Source organism: Xiphophorus couchianus, chromosome 1 (assembly GCF_001444195.1).
Source record: "Xiphophorus couchianus chromosome 1, X_couchianus-1.0, whole genome shotgun sequence".
NCBI classification, from domain to species: Eukaryota; Metazoa; Chordata; class Actinopteri; order Cyprinodontiformes; family Poeciliidae; genus Xiphophorus; species Xiphophorus couchianus.
In genome coordinates this window covers 7,264,539-7,284,966 of record NC_040228.1, presented here as the reverse complement: position 1 = coordinate 7,284,966, position 20,428 = coordinate 7,264,539, and the positions used below count along the sequence as shown (strand labels likewise).

Sequence of the window (20,428 nt, the reverse complement as noted above, 5' to 3'; positions counted from 1 at the left end):
GGACACGTGAGCCTAATGGGGCCCACCCGGCACTGTCGGCCCCGTCGATATGTGATTTTAGAAAATGGATATGAAATGCGATAGGTTCTTAGCCGCAAAGGTCACCCTTGGCTGTGGGGAGGTAAAGTTTAAGTTTCTCCTCAATTAAATAAGGAAGCGAGATTCTCTAAAGCTTACTGACAGGTTGAGCCTTGTCAATGTAATCCGCAGACAAAAGAAATATAGAAATGACATTTCTGTGGCTTTAGTGGCTGTTTAATGGCTTTTCAGCACAAAATACTTTCCAAGCAGTTTGGTTAAGCCAGGATTAAATCTCCCCAGATAAAGAAACAAAAGCATCATGTTTGCTTTGGAGACATGTGTCTGCGTATCCACCGTTTATGCATGGAAACTCTTTCCCGCACTGCCTTGCGTACGTCTTCATAACCCTTGATGTCTTTCGCATTTTCTCACATTTCAACTAAAAGCCGTATTTTCATGAGGTTTTATTTGATAGATTCAGGCAAAGTCCTGGATAGTTGTGAAGTGGAAGGGAAACGATCCACTCTTTACTTAGTATTTCTTTTATATAAAACATTCAGAAAGTCAGGTTCATTTGCACTGCACAAGTCATAAAGGACGTCTCAGAAAAGGTGGAGGAACAGGAATAGGAGATTCATAACAAACATGTTCAAAGAAGAAAAGTAAGAATGAGAAAAAAAAGATGTAAAATACCAAAAGCAAAGGCTGGCTGTGGGGTGTGCATGGTCTCCCAGTGACTGCATGGATTCTCTCTGGGTACTCCGGCTTCCTTCTACAGATAAAACAAGAAAACATCCATGTTTAGTTTTCACACTAAACATGCAGTCATGGTTGTTGTGATGGACTGCTGACCTTTTCAGGGTGCACACCCCGCCCCCACCAACAACTCTACAAAGACAAGCAGAAAAAGGAAAAACAGCAAGTATAATAATAATAATAATAATAATAATAATAATAATAATAATAAACAGATGAAGTCATATTTGATCTAAGTAGGAAAGCGATAGTGAAAGTCCAATCTTCATTTAAGCCAACCTTTCCTGCTGGTCATGTTTTCAGGGTATTCCTCTGAGATCTGAGGAGTACAGGAACTTTTTAAAGTGTCAGAACAGAGTCCAGAGCTGCTTCGTGAGCTCAGAGGAACAAATGGTTTTATAGCTGACCAGCAACTCTTGATGAGATTTTTAAATCTATACTTTTGCAAACAGAGAGCCTCCGCAGTGATTTAAAGACTGGTGTAATGCGATCCACTTTCCTTGTTTTGTTCCCCCCCCCAGGAATCTGGCAGCAGCATTTTGAATGAACGGCAGATATTTAATTGATTCACATAAAGACTTATATATTAACTATGCTGCAATAAGCTAACTACAAAAAAAAGAAGAAAAAAACAAACTGTTTGTTATACACTTCACAAATCTGGCTTTAGATTAGTGATTAGGAGGATGACTGTGGTCAAAGACTGCAAGGAGTATCAAAATTAAACAGATTTTTATTTAATTATTTTTATTTTATCTGGAGGTACTTTCTTAATTGTTTATATTGTTTTTAGATATTTTTATATTCTTTTTGCTGTAACAACACAGTATCAATAAAGGACCATTCTATTCTATTCTACATGCAAAAGGATCATGAACTTGATGTGAGGATGCTTTTCTTCAGCTAAATGTTGTCAAAGATAAATCCATACATAAATTCAGAGTATGAGTGATGTGACATAGGAACCCTTCAAGAGGCGGAATAATGTATTTTTCAAGCCTATAGTGCCATTTCATAGCACAATCAAGTAATTATGTCTCCTTGAGTTGTTATAAAAATGCAGTATATTTTATTTATTTATTTGATATTGTGACAGACACACAATAACATAGACACACTGAGTAAGACAGTATTAGGAGGTGAAATAGTAATAATAGTATAAAATAATAAAACATGTTATTGTTAACATATGCAAAATCATAAATATAAAGCAAATAAAAAAATGACAATAAAAAGCGAAACATATTTGATATATTATGACTTAAAAGAAATTTGATTTCGTAATTTAGCAACTTGAAATTGGGCCTCTGTGTCTTTAAGAAGCTCCTGCTGTGTCTGAGACGCCATCCGTCATCACAACACTGTTTCTCTATCGACTCTTTAACAACGTTTTTACCAGAGTCACACTGAGAAGTAGCTCTTTAATGAGCTCAGCAGATGCGTAGATGTGTTTGCTAATTGCCGCTGGCTAGTCTGAAGGAGACACAGGGGAACGGCGCTCTACGAGGCAGAAGCTCGGTAGTTTGGACACTGCAGGTCCGAGAAGGAGCTGCGGCTTGAAGGGTGCGGCTAGGTTCACCCAGGCGTTTTTTGGATAGCTGAATGGTTGCCACGGGAGACTAAAGGATTTCTCAATCATGCATGTTTTTGATGAGGGAATAACATTATAACATGACGCTTAAAAAAGCCGATTTCACATATGAGTATAGGATATCTGCCAAAGACATATTTCACATATGAGTTGATGCTGACTTTCGCACCAAAACAAAACAAACTGAACAGACCAAAAGCAACTGATTAAGGCCTGGCTGTGCATTACCCTCAACCAGCCATCTTCCCAGGGCTGATTGCTGCTGACTGTACATTCTGCAGCTTCAGCGCAGCCAAACCCCGTAGAGGTAAATAAAGATTCTCCTGGAGTAAGTACATTTTTGTCAGCGCCCGCTCACCAAAGGCAGCAGGTCTGTACAAGGAAATGTCAAATAGGAAATTTAATGCATGGGTTGGGTCTATAAAAAGCACGGTGGTCTGTCAGCTTGACCTTGTTAACAAGACAAAGTTTCTTCCTTCCAGAAAATTCGTTTCCATATTTTGTTTAGACTTGGCCGTCCCTACACAAACACACAGTGGGGGGAAACTAAAGGTCCACAGAAGCCAGAGTAAACTTTGTTTGTGATAAGAAAATGGAGGTGATCACATTTGTTTTCCATCAAAACCTGACAGTCGAAGCGGAAAAAGAAAACCTCGTGCCTCGTGGAAACTTTGCTTCCAGCTCCTGGAGGACCACAGAGATGATTGTTGCTGAATGGTTGTGGCTTCCCACTGAGGAGCATCACAGACTAACGAGGATGCTGAACATTCCTCCCACTGCCTTTTTGGTCCTCGACGGAAAAAATACGACTGATGCAAAAAAAAAAAACAGCATCTGATCAATCTCAAGGTTTATTATACATGACGGGGGCTCTAAAATGACCAGAGACGGAGTCACACAGAACAAATTAAGAGCCATTTCAAAAGTGCACAGGGTGTTAGGACAGCGTGTCCATAAGACAGAACAGGGACACATGGACGCTTCATGATTAGCTGACAGCACTATGATGGATTGTGCTGGTTTTTCAAGGTGAGAGGCAGCAGTAAACCCAGAGGAGGCTTGTGAACACTTCATTCTGAGTTTACTAAATTACTCATAAAACAATTTTCAAAGCAGTTTTAAGCAGTTTGTTCTTTGTAAGACTTCCTCCCCCCCCCTAAAAGAAACCTAAACACTTCACTGAACTCCTTCAGAAATGTTTGTTCTTACTGTGACTGTAAAGGAAATCCATTTAAAAGTGCCTTTTCAAGGTACAGTAACTCTCAGGTGTCTTTAAAAGTGAATTTTATCAGAGCTGCACGGACAGCTCATGCTAAAGCTTCTACCAATCGAGAAAAGGCATCTATTCTTCAGTTAAACTGAAAACAAACACATTTACAAGAAGGAAAAATGTAAAAATGAAACAAACAAAAAAAAGGTGTAATGACCTGCTTGTGTGAGAACATCCTCGATCGAATGCTTTGTTGGATTCAACTTCCCCCAAAACAGGGCCAAAAGTTCGAAATGGGAGAAAAGAAATATCTAAAAACTTTGTCTCTGAAAAGTAGTTCCAAGCTAATTTTTTCAGTTTCAAAATTCTTTTTCAGTTTCGATTTTTCTTTTGAGCAAACTTTATACCAGTGCCAGAGCATTTGCCCCTCTTCCTCTGGACAAAAAGTGCCCTTCTGATTTATATTTGATGTTGTTGTTGTTTTTTCATGTGGGACTTTCTAATTTCAACTTGACCTATTTTTATATTTGAGCACCAGCCTCTGAAAACATCTGTGCACGCCAGCGCATCAGGCCAAACCGTGACATGTTCTACCAGACGTTACCCTGGACAGCATGTTGTATATGAAACGCTGATCTTCCGGCACACAGCTCAGCTCTTTAATTTAAACAAGCACCGACTGAATTTTCAGCATTTTTTTTATTACGATTAGAAAAAATGTCTTCATTTAACAATGTGACTGTCCAGTTGACTGTTGTCACTGCGTCACAGTACTGAGAATGATTTATTTTATGCTCTTCTGCTGAGCAATTCCTTTGTACAATGAAACCTTTCGTGACTTATTTAGCTGTGGCTTTAGTGAAGGATGCAAATTTAAAGAAAATCTTGTTAGGACAGTAAAACTGTATTTGTGGTTCATCAGCTTCTCTGCAGTTAATAGAAGGTGTGAACTCAAACAGACTGAATCCTTAAAATGAATCAAGAAAACATCTAAAACCATATTGTTGCTTTTCAAAAATATATATTTCACACTTTTTATTTACTATCCAGGATAAATGTAGTTTTGAAAAACATTTCAAAATTATTTATTTTCTCCATAGCAAACAGTCATTTTGTTTACTTAACACTAATGGACCGCATGCACTTCTACCGTTCTACCAGCAGAGGTCAGACAGATCCTGAGCTTGTTCTGTTCTGTCAATAAGAGGCGCTTCAGCATGAATCGCTGAGACAATGAACAGACTCAAAGACGGGATTTCACTGGAATGTTTCCAAGTCGCTTCAGATTTCCGTCATAACAATTAGGAAGGTTCTTTGATTTCATGCACAAGCAAGGGCATAGGGGTGACTCAGCATGTTCTGGGAGATTTTCCCATTTCTACAGAGAGATTTTTCCAGAGTTTCTTGATGGTTTTCCTGGGTTAGGACATATTAGGTTGGATTCTCCCTTTTTCTTTTCTTTTTTTTGTCTTTTCAAAGTTTTCCCCAACGGAGTACAATGAATTTCTGGGGGGACCAGCTTTTCTTAGAGGTGCTCTAGTGTTTTGCAAGTGTGTACCTAGACTAGAGGTTTCACAAACACTCCAGGGATCATTGGTAGCCCACCATAAAGCGTTTTATATCTGTTTACTCTTTCCCATAATGTCTTCAAAGAGTCCCAGATGGCGACACATTTTCTGAGGGATTGCCACAGAGTGCTGATGAGGTCGTGGGGTTCGCTGAGGTTTCCAGGAACCGGAACGGCATCACATCCGAAGCTGTGTTTACTGGTGCAAAGGGGGGAGAGAGGGCTGCTGAAAGACTTGTGAGCTCAAGGAAACCAAGAAAACATTTCATCTTTCACTTTGGTCGCAGGAAACTGAGAGCTCAGATTAATCTGCGTAGGTCAACAGAAATATCAAGCAGGTTGCCATCAGATAAACTAAATTAGCTGTGGAGAGTTTGGGCGTTTATTAATGTTTGCTGTGAGAATGATTTAATCAGATCTAATCTCTGTAATCACTACCAGTTTTTCCAAGGCCTTTTTCATTATTCACTTCTGTGAGAATTTACACTTTTCTGTCATGACTCCAGCCCTTCAGCTCTGCTGTGGCTGTGCTGATTACTCATTTCCCTCACCTGCACTGTGCTGCTCCCTATTTAAACAGCTGCTCGTCACCAGCTCAGTGTGAGATCATCTGTTGCCACTGTCACAGCTTTCAGGCCTTGTTGTCTCATGAGCTAAAGAGTTTTCTGGTTTCTGATCCTGCCTGTTTTTGACCACAGATCTTTGCCTAATCCTTCTGCTGTTGAAAGTCCTGTTGCTGAACCCTGCCTGTTTCTGACCCTGCCTCCTACCTTCTGGATTCTGGATTTTCATTGGCTGAGACCCTCCTGTGCATGACCCTGGACCGTTTCACGACTCAGCCTCTGGTTGGTGGATTTTGTCCCTGTCGTCTGTTTGTCCCCTGAGCCCCCCCTCACCTCGCCTTGTCCATTCACTCTACCCTCCCCCTGCTGGCCTCCTGACCTCTGTGGATCCCCCATCCCTGACTCCACCAGTGTGACCAACACCCTTCTACACCAATTACTTTTGTAATAAAACTTTTGGTGAAACATCCTCTTGTTGTGGCTGCGTTTTGGGTTCTGGCTGATTCTGCTTTTAACATTACATTTTCTTCTGATTTCTGCTCTGGTTGAGAAATGGTCTCTGGCCTCGCTTAGAAAGGGACATTAAACACGTGGCTCACATCTTTTCAGTAAATTCCTTTAAATAAATAGCCTGTCTGAATGTCGACCAACGTCTTCAACTCAGACCTCCAATATCTAACAAAATGTTTCCTTTTTTCCTTTCCGACTTGTCTGGCCAATTACTTTTGGCACAAGCTGCAGAAGCATGGATGCGGTTACCACGGCAACAGGATTTTCCTTCACCATGGAGGGAAAGGTGCTGTTGCTCAGTGTGACGTCACCATCAGCTAAAACGCCAGGATAGGAACCACCAGAGCTGGGAGAGGAATACAGATTGTGTTGCATGTTGTATTAGATGGTACGTCACAATGTATTTGGTCCAGATTTAAGTCTAAAGTTGTTGGAGATCCACTTCTGTCTTCAGTGCTGCTAACGTGACTGTATCCGCTTCATCATGTAGTCATAACACTTTTAAGCTGCAAGTGAAAATTTGCTGACATGATAAGAAGGTAAGCAATTTGGCAAGTAGAAGTCCTTGATGGTGAAATAGATGTCAAGATGTCTATTTCTTCAATAGTCTGGCGAACTTAGGAGCAAACGTCTCAGGGGGCAGATGGAGAAAATGCATAAATTAAACCAAAACCTGATGCATCAACAGAAAGACCAACAGCAACCTCCTATTGAGCATACAAACATTTTGGATCACGGCTGGACCAAAACAAAGAGCTTAGCTTGGACGATGACCAATACGGACAAAAGAAACAAAGATGTTCAAGAAAACAAACAAAACCCCTGGAGCATTTTTGCTGAGAAGATAATGAGCAGCACAGGGCAGAGGTGTACTAATTAGCAATGTCGGACCAGATTAACCAGAAAGCAGGAAGCCACTTTTGAGACGAGGAACCTGACTGGGCAAATATTGCGAGGACACAGAACGGCGTGGGGCACAACGTTTCACAGCACGAGGAAGAACATCAGGGTTAGAGGTGAGACAAATCTAGAAACAATTTATGTTAAAAAAAATTCCACAGAATGAATCCTTCTGCTTTGGAAAATAAGAAGCGGTTTCTTACACTGACGACAAAAAGCAATTGCAAGGAGGCACGTCTGGTGTAGTGAAGAACAAAACTGAAAAACAGGCAGACAGTGAATAGGAATGCACCTCCTTTTGTGTTTTTCTAAGTTGTTTTCTCCCCGACCGCATTTATAAAATAGTCCCAGGAGAAACCTGCAAGGACCAGAAACAGGACAATAGAGCTACATGTATGCAGGGACACCAAGCTGAGATATGAGTCTGCAGCACTGAGAGTAGAAATGCTTCTAAATTACTCAACAAAACACACACTTCATTGTTCGCTTCATCAAATCTTATATCGCAGTGGATACAATAGCTAAACTCGAGCAGTGAAATAATGTGTTGTTATTACTAACATGAATCCCTCAGAAAAGTAAAGGAAGAAGTCTCAACACAGCAGTGGAAGCAGAATGTGGAGATCTGACTCCTCCCGGGTGAAGCATGGTGGCGGTGGGGTCATGCTGGAGGGGGATTTTCTTTAGCAGCTTATCAGACTTGATGGGTGGGACTAAATACAGTCACAGAAAAACTGTGGGAGAAAGGCTTTTATTTCAAAATACGTAATGCAATTAATCTGGATTATGTAATTAACACTTTTAACTTTTTAGATAATTCGCATGCACTAACGCCCAAACATCGACAGGCCTTGTAAACAAAAAAAGAAACGAAGACAACAAAAATATTTTTACTTCAACTTGCATTTTTACTGGTCTTGTTGAAAAACAAAAACAACAACAAATTAAAGTGAATATAAGACCAAGAACCAAAACCAAAACAAATCTTGAGAGCTACCAGAGCGTAAATAAAAGGCAAACCTTAAGATGATCAAAGTGACCTAGCAAATGTTTTATCGGCTGCTGAGCTTGGCGTCCTTCATTTAGCCTTCTTCATGCCCTCGGCTCCCAGTGAGGTTGTGATGGATACAGTAGCATGGAGAGGGAGAACACAGTGGGAGGAGAACAGGAGACAGAAGGGGAGGAGATTCGCACTCGTCAGCAAACAGGCACTCATGCTTTCTCCCCAATTTTCTCTCTCTCTCTTTCCCCCTCCTTCTCTCCCCACACTCTGTTAGTGTCACTCTCTCACCTCTTGCCTCCCATACAGAGAAGTCAGCCGGTGCATCAGTCTCCAGCTCATCCAGCGTTCGCTCCCCCTTCCTCCCCCGACTCAGCTGATACTTCTCCTGCCTCCGCCGCATCTTTTCTCTCCTCCTTCTCCTCCTTGTTTCCACTCTTCCTCCTCCTCCTCCTCATCCACCATGGTGAACAGATAACCAGTTGGCCGCTGCTTGTCAGACCATGGGTGCCTGCCTCTGCAAAGGTCACAAAGGTCAGTGTCAGAGCCCACCTGTTTGTGTGTGAATGTGTGAGGATTTGCAGGACAAGTTGGTGGATTTAAACATGAGGACCGCAGGTGAAGTTGTACGTTAAGTTTGCGAGAGTTTTGCTGACACCCGACCGAGACGGAGAGCGTCAAGTTTGGCACGTCGGAGTTGACTCTGTTACGGGAGCGATTGCTTTGAAATCAGAAAAGCCTGCTCTATAACCAGCAGTCTGAAAAGCCATTATATTCGGCCCCATGACAGCTTTTCTTTCTCAAAGCAATCTGTAGACTTGAGGGCAGCAGGTTGATGACTGAGGGAGAAAAACAGTGAGAGCCTCATCTGACTGTCATCCCAGATTTGTCAGGACTTGAAGATGTGACTCGAGTTGCAATTTTCTCTTGCAGGAAAAAAAAAAAGGAGTGTTTTTTTACGGATCTCGAATGCTGCTCGACTGTAATGGTTGGGAACGTTTAAGAAGAAACAGGAGTAATGTAACCGTGTAATCCAGAGATGATCAAAATTTAAAGCTCATTTGAGGTTTGAGGTGTTTTTGCCGCCTAACATTCAGGATTACAATCTGCGGCATTATTTTCGGGCGGATTTTGTGTTGTTAGCTGAAAGAAAAAAATTATAAAAGACTAATGTTTTTATTAGAAAGCGCCCCTTTCAAACAAGGTGGAAGGTATTGAGCGCAGATGCGATTTGGAGGCAGGCAGCAAGGAGGCTGCAGACAGACAGATAAGAACAACACAGCAGGAGAAAGTGTGTGTGTGAGAGAGAGTGTCAGTCAGGGTGTCATTTAAATCTACAGAGACAAAGGATTGGTTGTGGAATAATGAAGGCGATTTCTTGACCTGCAGAATAAGGCTGCAGATCAGGGTGTGTGTGTGTGTGTGTGTGTGTGTGTGCGTGTCTCCATCAGTGTGTGACTGGAAGGGTATCACCTGGCTTTCCGTTGCTGCGGTGTTTCCATCGTGACAGCCGATTGTCTCGACGACATCACCCACCACCCCCTTCCCCGCCCCCACCCTCCTGGGAAACCCCAAGCATGCGTTTGTATTCCTGAAAGTGTGTGTGTGTGTGTGTGTGTGTGTGTCTGCTGACCTTTTAAATGATGTCAATTCTCCATAGCACTGGCCGCCACTTCATTTCCTCTTGTCATTCAGATGAGCCTCATCACCATCAATTATGAAGCAAAGAGGCAGAGCGTGAACTGATGCAAAGCTAAATATGCCGAGGGGCCTCCGTTAAATGGCACTAAGGGGATTTAAAGCTCTCTCTCACACACACATGGAGCCTCTTCCATTATGTGTGAGCCTCACTTGACCCCTGGACTTGTATTATAAGTCTATCCAACACCAGTTATTTATTTGTGATTCCCCACAGAACTCCACCTACCATCATCATCACTGCACCAGACTGAGGAAGGTCAGTCGGCTTCCATCAAGGTACGACTTGTCTGTATCTGCGTATGGCTAATATCACGCTTTGTTAGTGTTCACAAATGTACAAGTCTCGCTGTATATCGCACGTCAGATCTAAAAGAAATTGATTTTATCCTAAGAATGAGTTATACTTTTCAGATCAGCTCAAGACCAGATTTCTATTCCTTCACATGGTTTATTTTTATTATGTTTTTGTTTATTGATATCCCCATTAGCGTCAGCGGCCTGCTGCATCAGCTATTCTTCCTGGGATCAGTTTACATTAAAAAAAGACAGATTATGTTTACAAAAACTCACATTACAGATGAAGTTTTAAAATAACACATTCTATTTCCTGTCGCTTTTAAAGGAAGGCACAGTCTTTAGTTTCAGACAGGAAAATGGACTCGCACCTCAGTTTAGCTTACAAAGGTTATTTTTGCTGCATATTCACCTTACTAACACTTCCTTTTGGGTACCACTGAAGGCAGCTCAGGCGCCACCAGTTTTAAATGAATAATTAAACAAGTAAGTAAATAAAATGTAGCCTCAGGCATCACATTTTGGTTTTCCAGATCTCATGTAAACGTATGAAGGAAATTCTCTCTTGCCGGCCATTTGTCAGAAAAGAGAGGAGGACAGACGCGTTTAAGCTGTTTGGAGAGGGAGGAGGTTCCCAGATACAATCAAAATGAACATGATCGCCAACCAATCAGAGAAGGGCAAACCTACTCTTGTCTAAAAGAAAAAAGAGAATCAATCTGTAATAAAAAAAACCCCACTGATTATGCTCTAATATAGAAAAACCAATCCAGACCTTGCACTTTCTTAAAATCCTTGAAGTCTTTGCAGTCAGCTCAAGAACATTCAAACAGAGTTAATCATTTAGAAAAAGCATTTCATCTTTTTGTTCTGATTGCACCAACTCGGGTGTTGGGATCGCGCCTTCTGTTGTTAGCACCTGATTCAGGCTGAGTGCGAATGCCGAAGACTTCTGGCTGTTAACTTCATTAACATTCCTGTTTGCCTGGAAGAAAATAACGCGGCAAATGTGTGGGTTGAATTGTTAAAAGGGAGGGGAGATGTGAATGTTCTTCTTGTGGCTCTTGTTTTCAATTACAAAGTTTGCTGTTGTTTTGTGCCGAATCCTAATTTCTCCTTTTACGCACAGTTATACACCTACACAGACCCTCGAGTCTCCGTAGTGATGTTGTCCTCCGTGGCTCGAGCTCACAAACACGAACAAATCAGAGGCGACGTAGGGTTCAGGATCTTTCCCGAGGACGCATCAGTATGCACTGTGAAGAACCCATTTCACAGCTGCATTACTTTGTGTCGATAAAAAAAAAAAAACAGCGCAATTATGAAGTAGAGGGAAAATAATACATGATCTTCAAAGTTGAAGACCAAGAACTGCTCAACCGCTTTGCTGTGATAAATTGGCAAATAAAGCCCTGATGTGTGACTTTTCTTTGGAAGAGTGGTAAAAAGGCAAGTAAGAGCAGATGAGGCCAAAATTTTACTTCGTGGCTTGCATTCTAACTAAAATTATGGAAAACTATGGCTAACATCTGACCATGAACGCACCACCACTTTTTGTATTATGATGTGGGGTTGAATCATTTTTTTTCTGAAGAAATGAGGAAATTAGTCAGAGTTGATGGAAAGATGGAGGAAAAACCTCCATTCTTCCACAAACTCCAGACTAGGGCAGAAAAGAAAAGACAAGTATAGAGCTAAAATGGAAGGGTTAGAGCTATTGTTGTAAGAATGGTCCATTTACAAAGCTACAAAGTCCAGACCTATATCCGTTCAGGAACATATAGTTCAACTTAAAAATGAATGCTTACAGCAATTTGAGTGAAGTTAAGCTATTTAGCAAAGAAGAAATAAAAAACATTTGATTCTCTAGGTGTGTGAAGCTGGAGGGAGAAAATCAATGCTTTGCCAATAACGATGGGCATTTATTGTATCGTTTATCACTTATCGTGATACATTTCTTATCATGATAATAATTCTGATTCATTGTTGTCGTGAAAATTCCAATTAATTTTGTTTAAGAAAAACCCAGAACTGTTCTGGATGGTAATTTTTACTATTGTCTCCTATGTTTGTTCAATGAGAGCATTGATAAATACCAATACATTTGAAAATACTATTAACTGCAGTGGCTGTATTTACAGTATTTGTGTTTGTAGGGATATGAGTGAGATCACAGTCAGTTACTCAAAAAATAAACAAATAAGTTGATATCACAATAAAACTATAAGTCCATATTTCTCACCTTTATTTGTCAAATCGCTCTTATAAAGAACTTATTCCAAATTCAGTTCAGGATGAAATGAATCAATTCAATGTTGAAAGTTAAGCTCACAGCTCCAGCTTCAATTGTCTCTTATCAATTATATCATGTATAAATTTAGGTAAAGATGTCACTCAACAATTAGCATATTGATTAGCATATTAGCATAACATATCAATTTAATCCTGATTGGGTATTTGTAACCTCTGCTTTGCCAGCATATTTACTTTCCTATCTGTCTCTCTCTTGCCTCATGTGGTGCAGGATGGTCAGAATCCTTCCAACGGCACAGTGGCAGATAAGTCCAGTCGCTATGACATTGCAGAGCTGGCTACATCCTCTCTGATAGGTGAGAAACACAAAAACAAACATGTCTGATTCATGTTGTGCGCTGCCTTGTAAATCCATACCAAGGGAAGTAACCACAAGGGGTTGGAAATGCAATTTTCCTCCTTCCTTAATCTTTTTCTCTTACTCACCCAAACACCATCTTCAATTGGATCGTCTGTCTTTGCCTTCGTGTTTCTCTTCCTGATCTCATGTTATTACATCCTCTTCTTCCCCTTCCCCCTCCATATATACAGCGCCTCTCGCCCTCCAGGAGGCTCGTTATTTTTGTTAATGTGTTACGCTTTGATGAACTTTTCCAAGCGGAAGCTCCTTTATTAGACTGACAGAGCAATAATCAGCAGCATAAAACCCTCATGAATAGGTTAGACGAGTACATCCAGGCGCACGGCTGAGATGATGACAGATTCAATCCAATAAAGTGCGTTTAAAAGGCTTTTTAACATTTACTCAGACATAATCAACCCTCACAAACTGCTGCTGCGCTTTCAGGTGAGGCGTGACGGCTGCTGTCAAACAACATAACATAGCTGCTAAAAGCACACCGGGGAGCTTTAACACAAAACAATGATGTTAGTGTTTTCATGCACTTTCACTTTTATTCTACTCGCTATGCAAAGTCATTGTCTCATATGTGAAGAATTATTTCTACAACTTCAACTTTTCACATTATAACTGCAAACTTTCGTCCATTTCGTTGGGATTTTATATGAGAGTCCAAAGCAAAGTAAAACGTAACTGTAAATTGGAAGGACAGTGACGAATCTATAATTTTATTTTATTGGTAAAATCTGAGGAGTGTAAATGTTAATCGTATCCGATGCTTTCTATGAAAGAAAAGCCTCCACGTGGCATGATGCTGCCACCGCCGTGTTTCACAACAGGGATGGTGATATACTGTAACATCACGTTTCCCTGATATGTTGCGCCTGTTTGTTGCTTTTCCAAGTCTGAATTCATCTGAGGGCATTTCTAATTTATTCCCCACATCGAGTTTTGCTGTTAACTACATTTTACAAAGGTTTTTATTTTACAGGGTGTTTTTAGTTGTACTCGTATGGTTTTATTAGTTCAAATAATCAGTGTGTTACAATTGATATTAAATGTTTACCCACAAGCGTAAATGGGGTGTCGTCTTTGAAAGTCACATTTTAGTGTGAAGCAAAACCAGGCTCTAATATCTCCCACTATAGACGCTTCAAAGTCACATTCGCCATTTAAGTTTGAGGATCTTGCTGGATTTTTTCTTTTACATTTTAGTTTTCCTCATTTACGTAATTGTCTAAACCTCAAACAAACATGCCATCACTTTTACACCCTTCGTCTTTTCCCCTCGAACATTTGATTGAATGCCAAAGTCGTGCAGGTGCAGCTTCTGCAGCAGGTTTTGTTTGTACGTAAACATATATCCACATAATGTAATATGCAACTAATTGTACAAATGGCCCATCTTGTAACTGTTTCAGTTTACTTCATTGAACTTCTAACCTGTATTTACTGCAGTAGCTTTGATAAACGAGTCAGTAAAACATTTCTGTACAACCTGTGGGGGTCATTGTGGACTACAGTAGAACCAGACATTACCAGTCCCGATCAAAACCACATTTTTAAGTATAACTGTAATATTTAGCCTGTATGGTTGTAAAATATTTGTTGCTTGCTTACTTTCAGCCAAAACGGGTTCATGCCCCTACCATCACATTTTTAATTGCTGATTTTAAGAGATAAGAAGTGTTCTCACGTTGCCATTTTCCTTCAGAGTAAATATTGTAATATTGACAGAAATTTTATGTTGTCTTTCTTACAGTTACATTTTCATTTAGCAGTTTTCTCCCCCCTGATGGTCCTGTACACTAGAACCTAACATAATTAACATCAATATTAACCTATAAATGATGACTGCCTGGTGTCTGTAGTAGGATTATTTGAAGCCCAACATCGTCAAGCAATGGCTTAGTTAATGTAATTGTTGCTTTTGAGCTGGTTTACATCTCAGGCTGTGTGTCCAATAGTGTTTAGGATCCACTTAGTGATAATATTTGCTGAACACTTGATCGTATCAGATCAAGGTTGATTAAAAACCGTGACCTTCACAGCACTCGGCTCATGGCAACTAAGCTAAATGAAATCAAATTCTCTTTAGACATCCTAGACAGCTTCTGACTGCAATACTAGTGCGCCATATACAACCGCACACACAGAGAGAGACTCAGTTGCATAGCTTCGATCTTCTTTGAAGCTTTCTGGATAATATTAGCTGGAAATATTAATAACATTGTTATTACTCATAACAATGTTTGAGCTGATATTGGTGATAATACAATCTCTGCATTTTAGGCAAAGCTTTAAAACCGTCAAGTATTTTATTTTTCTAGTTGTGCAGTGTGTTTTCTGAAAACAGGGAGAAATTATTGTTGTTTTTCACTTTGCCATTTATTTATAAGGCTTGTGAACCATTTGGGCTGCAGGATGCTGATACAAATATGTAACCTGTAGATATCAAGTTCTCTTTAAATATGTATCAAGGCATAAAAAGATTGATGAAAGTTCAGGTTAGAACATTTTAAATACATATATAGTGTTTACAACACTTTCTTTTCAACTGCATATAGTCATGGGGCTCATGAATGGTACATCGTAGGTTGCAAAATCGTTATGGCAAACATGCAGCGGCACCATGTTCCCTGTTTAGCTTTGAATTCCTCTCCACAGGACTCAATTTTCTTGAGAGTCGAACTAATTCTGCAGAGTTTCAACATGAGAGATTCATTTATCATTCATCATAAGCGGGCTCACACCAATCTGTCCTCTTGAGACTAAACTTTGGGGAAAATGACATATCTCTAACAACATAGAGATGTAATAGGGTTTTTGTGAGGACTTCTCAACTATATTCTTATGAAACGGTTAACAAATAAGCAGATTATGCAGTGCTGTTGACAAAATACTAGATTTTTGAAAATTGCAGACACCTGCGAGCTGATTAGCATCTTTCTAGTTCAGACGCTTGCAGTCATCAGGTGTTTGCAATCATCTCGCATCCATTAAGATGATGAGCTTGCTATGCTTTGACATGTGGAAATGTTTGTTTTTGCTTCACTTAGAGCATCTTCAAGTCAGTTTCCTGTCTACGAAACAAACAAAAAACAATTTAAAGAACAAGGAAAACGTGGGGGCCTTTTCTGGTGCGTTCACGTTGCCTGAACTGACGCAAGCAGATATTTTCCTCAACTTGTTTTCACTCAACACCCCTAACAGAGCCGTCGCCGTGTGAAAGCGGGGTGAGGCAGCTGTGGGTGACACAACGCGCGATAAAGCGTGCTGTGAAAGCTGCAGGTATTGAGCTCAAACGAAAATAAAGTGGCTGTGATGTTTATCTCAGCTTCCCAGCACCGAGGCAACCAGCCTCCTTTCTTTAAGTTGCCTATTTCCTGCCATTACACTGCTGACATTTTTCCTCCCGTTTCCCCATCGATTCTTTTTTTTTTCTTTTCTACATAATCAGTTCTGTTGACCTTTTGTCTTTTCAACCTTTGCAATGTTTCCCCTCTGATATGGCTTTAATTTTCTCCTCTGAAATATGAGCAAGGCGTCCTGTCACGTTCACTTCCGCTCTTCATTTCCCCGAGACCTTTCTACCCTTGTCTCCTGTGATTACATGAAAGGATGGCTGCTTGTTGTTTTGTCCAGTGATTTCAGCAGGTCATGAATAACACATTAATGTCTGGGCTACAGGAACACAGAGAGACTCAGCTTGAATGCAAAGCTGAAGCAGATGATTCCTCTCGGATGTTTTACGTTTTAATTGAAAAAGCAATGACAACGGTTCTGTTATATTTGTTTGCTAATCTTGTAACGGTGATTCTTCTTGGAAATATTTCATGACATTTATTTCCTCTATACAGAGAAAAGAAATGATGTGAATGAGTGACAAGGAAATAATTTGCTAGTCCAAATGTTTTTTTTAAAAAAAGATACAAGAAAATAAAGCAGCTTTTTTTCTTTTTTTAGTGAACAACTGAATGTTTCTATTCCTTCCGATGTAGAAAATCATAAAATATTGAGAAGGCAGAATTAGAAACCAGCCTGACACTTTGGGCAACAGTATCACTCAGCCAGCCTGCGTTTAGCGTATCCATGGTAACTGACTGTTGCCTTGGCCGTTGGATGGGTGCAGTTTCCACCATTTTTTAAATTCAGTTCACTACACCATGTTGAGGTGGACATTTATTGTATTGCTTACTATTTATCAGTACCAATTTCTTTTCATGATGAAAATTTTGAATTATTGTTCTCACAATAAATTTGAATTAGTGATTAAAAAAAAAATTCTGTATTGTCAGGATTGTTATTTTTACTATTTTCTCATTAAGTTGGTTTGTTCATTAAGGACATCAATAAATACCAATACATTTGAAAATATGACTAAATGCCATAACTGTGCAGCTTTGTGACACAAATCAGACCTTTTTTGTCCTAATAGAGCAGAATTTGTGTTTGTGGGGCTTTGGTTGCTGGGACACAGCAACACAGCTACCTAAAAAAGCAGCAATAAATAGTTATTATTGTCACTTTTATCAACATCGCAATAGTATCACAAAATATTACGACAAAGCTTTAGGTCCGTACTGCCCACCCTGATATAAGTGTTGACTGATGGCCATATTTGGCAGCGTATTAGCAACCAGTTAGAGACACTGCTACAGAGTTGGTCAGGAACAAACAATGTCTTCATTCTTGGTATACATACTAATTATGTGCTTACAGTGGTAAATATTTTTGTTTTGTTAAATAAACCTTAACAGAAACATCCTGTGGTGTTTCCATGCAGATTAGATTTGACCCCAGTTTGCAAAAAAAAAAAAAAAACACATAAATGGTAGCTGTCTAGACAAACATTTGTATCTATTTGGTCTAAGATGTTTGTGACCTCTTAGTTTGACACGCACAAAATAAAAATCTGCCGACGAGTTGAGCTCGAACTGCACCAATAATCACACCCACCGACATCCACAAATGATGTATGAGATCAGACAAAATTGCATCGTGTTGCACAGAGATAAACATACACATGTCCTTTCTGTAGCCCTGTTACATAACTCTGTTTGTTTGAATAAGTGTCAAAACGGCATCCTATTGAGAATGGATTCTAAATTGTAAAAAAATGGGCAAAAGTTTTGTTTTCACTATTTTTTATGTACTCACAATGCATCTTATTCACACTTCATTTAGGAAACTGCTGCATTGTTTGTTTTTTGCCAGTCTTATGTTAATATTTATCATGCTATGCCATTATTTTTTCCCCTCTAAATTGTCAATCTGTATAATGGTAAAATAAAAGTGAAATGAACATAGCATAACCCAACTGCAGCAGAAAACATCTTCCCCTTCTGCTTTACCTCCCTCATCAAATTATCCACTTTGCTCCTCTTCTTGGCCAGCCTATCATTTTATCTAATAAATTCTATGAAGATGAATTTCTTCTTCTCTTCCTCTCTTTGTTTAGGCCTGGTGGCCACGATAAAGGAGCACATCACCAAGCCCACAGCGATGGCCCAAGGGCGAGTCGCTCACTTGATCGAGTGGAAAGGTTGGGGTGGATGCGGCGAGGGTGGAGGAAACAGGGCCGGGTGGAGCGGAGGCTGGAGCAAAGGAGGCGGCGGATGGGGGGCCGCGGGGACGGAGCTGCAGGAGGATGAGCAGTTTTATTCCCAAATGACAGATGAAATCAAGGAGGCCCGATTCGCTGCAGGTGAAGCAAACGGATGGGTTTAATTTAGGTAAAACATAAGGTGGTCAAGCAGAAAGGTGGTGGCGAGGGATTGGGGGGAAATGGGGGCTCTGACCTCTCTGGCATTGTCTCTGTTTGATTACCCCAGGCCACATAGATCAATAACCCTAAGGGCTTCCAAGGACAGTGGCTTAAATCTACTGCGCTTATTGAATATCCTCTAATTTGTGACGTCTGTTAGACCTTTTGAGAAACGACGAGGGGCGGTGACTCACGAGAAAACCGATAGAAAACATGTTTATGTTTTTGTTTCCCAGGCGTGGCGGAACAGTTCGCCCTGGCCGAGGCGGCGATGAGCATGTGGTCCATGAGCGACAACGTGGAGCAGCCGTCCACCAGCTCACAAGGTTGGTGAGTCACCACAACTTTGAAGCCCTGAGACGTTTTATCAGGAGACCCTGAAAAGTTCACAGAATACAAATGAAGCAACAGATTAAAAAAAACCAAACAATCGCAGGTCATTTCTTCTCTAATGGCTTCGGCTGATTACAATCACAAGCTCGTTATTTGAAGGCTTCCATTTTCTCTAATAGATTTTTGAGTGAAAAGATTTTCACATGGATCGGAGGGTGAAAGAGTCTTTAAAAGCATAACTGGGTTTAATGTTTGAATGAAATCGTGATTCTATAAATATTGTTCACGACCTTCCAGTTTGACACGCTGCAGAGCGAACACGAACCACACCAGCTGAAAATGTAACAAGCGTTGCTGTTTTGGACTCCAGTTGAATCTCCACTGGACTACCTGGTGTGAAAAAAACACTTAGAGCCTTTTATGGGTTCTGCTTTTGGAGCAATTTTTGTTAGGTAGGCCGCTCCTGGGACCCTTCACCACTCTTCCATGTTTTCTCTGCAGTTCACTGAAAACAACACCTTCTTTTAAGAAACTAATTAATTACTTAAACTTTACCTGGTGTTAAAATTTGTTTGATCTGAAACATTGAAGTGTAAAAAAAAAAAAAAGCAAATTTTTCAGCGCACTGTAATGCGCTGGGCCAGTGCCACGGGAAAGATAACTTGTTTGATGGCTGTGCTGAGTTTGTATTTATTCTCATTACTCAAAGTGCCGTTCGAGATTGCAGCCACATGCTGCTGTGCGACGAAGTGGTTCAAAGCGGTGCTTCTCACGCAAGCAATTTTACTTGCAAATGTAAATCATTTGAACAACCTGAGAAGCTCCAGCTGGGATTGTTTTCACCACTTATTAAATTTTTTTGATGTATTTTTTGACCGACTCACTGACATTGTTTTTCAGCCGCAGAGGGCCACTTCTTGTCCAAGTATTTGCTCGACGGAGGGAGCGTCGGCGTGCCCCAGCACCTGTACAGCATTCACACCCAGACTTACGGCGACAGCGACGCAACCAGCCTGATTCACCCGCCGCTGGCCAACTCGACGCTTCCCCCGGCACCCGGCGCTCAGCGGGACGCTGACCGTCCCTTTGAGGACCGGAGCATGGCGATGGCGGAAGCCGCCGTCCGCCACGTCGACAGCAGCTCTCTGTCTGAAGACGACGTTTTTTACAACTAGGCTTGGGAACAAAAGACGCCGGTCACCGCAGTGGAAACGTCCAGGAGATTCAGCGAGGTCCCGAGCCTCGTCCACCAGCAATGATTGTTCTGTAAGACATTTCTAGAAGCGAAACTCTTCGAAATGCTTCAAACGGAAGGATTTTAAAGGCCTGACTATAAATACTATTTTTTGCATAAGCGAGGGCAGGCCTATTCTTCGTGTGAATGTACAGTTTAAATGTGACATTTTAGTTTTTTATTCCATGTAGAAAACAACTGGAGCTGAGCTGTAAAGAGTCGCTGTAAATATGTTGTTATAAAGCGTTGGTTTTAACATAAATGGGACAAATATGGCTGCCTGGTTTTGTTGGTCATTTTATTTCTCCCGAATTCAGTTTAGTTCAGT

At 40.7% G+C, this 20,428-nt stretch overlaps 1 protein-coding gene and 1 long non-coding RNA gene across 3 annotated transcripts; one reads left to right on the top strand and one right to left on the bottom strand.

The window, feature by feature from the left end:
* Nucleotides 1-718: 718 nt before the first annotated feature.
* On the bottom strand, nt 719-8,248 carry LOC114148815 (uncharacterized). The gene is made up of 3 exons (XR_003596354.1): nt 8,139-8,248; nt 874-909; nt 719-793 (listed from the first exon to the last, which is right to left on the bottom strand). It is a non-coding gene; the product is annotated as an uncharacterized LOC114148815 (long non-coding RNA).
* Nucleotides 8,249-8,421: 173 nt separating this feature from the next.
* Nucleotides 8,422-20,362, top strand: fam131c (family with sequence similarity 131 member C). 2 transcript variants are annotated; one of them, XM_028024285.1, is made up of 6 exons: nt 8,422-8,652; nt 10,034-10,095; nt 12,638-12,722; nt 18,228-18,473; nt 18,770-18,863; nt 19,767-20,362. In XM_028024285.1, exons 1-6 carry the CDS (start codon nt 8,622-8,624, stop codon nt 19,942-19,944), a joined length of 696 nt encoding a protein of 231 aa, XP_027880086.1. In that variant the 5' UTR covers nt 8,422-8,621; the 3' UTR covers nt 19,945-20,362. The 2 variants fall into 2 exon arrangements, with proteins under 2 accessions (XP_027880086.1, XP_027880079.1); XM_028024278.1 differs by having other exon boundaries at nt 8,426-8,652; nt 18,770-18,859.
* Nucleotides 20,363-20,428: the final 66 nt, after the last annotated feature.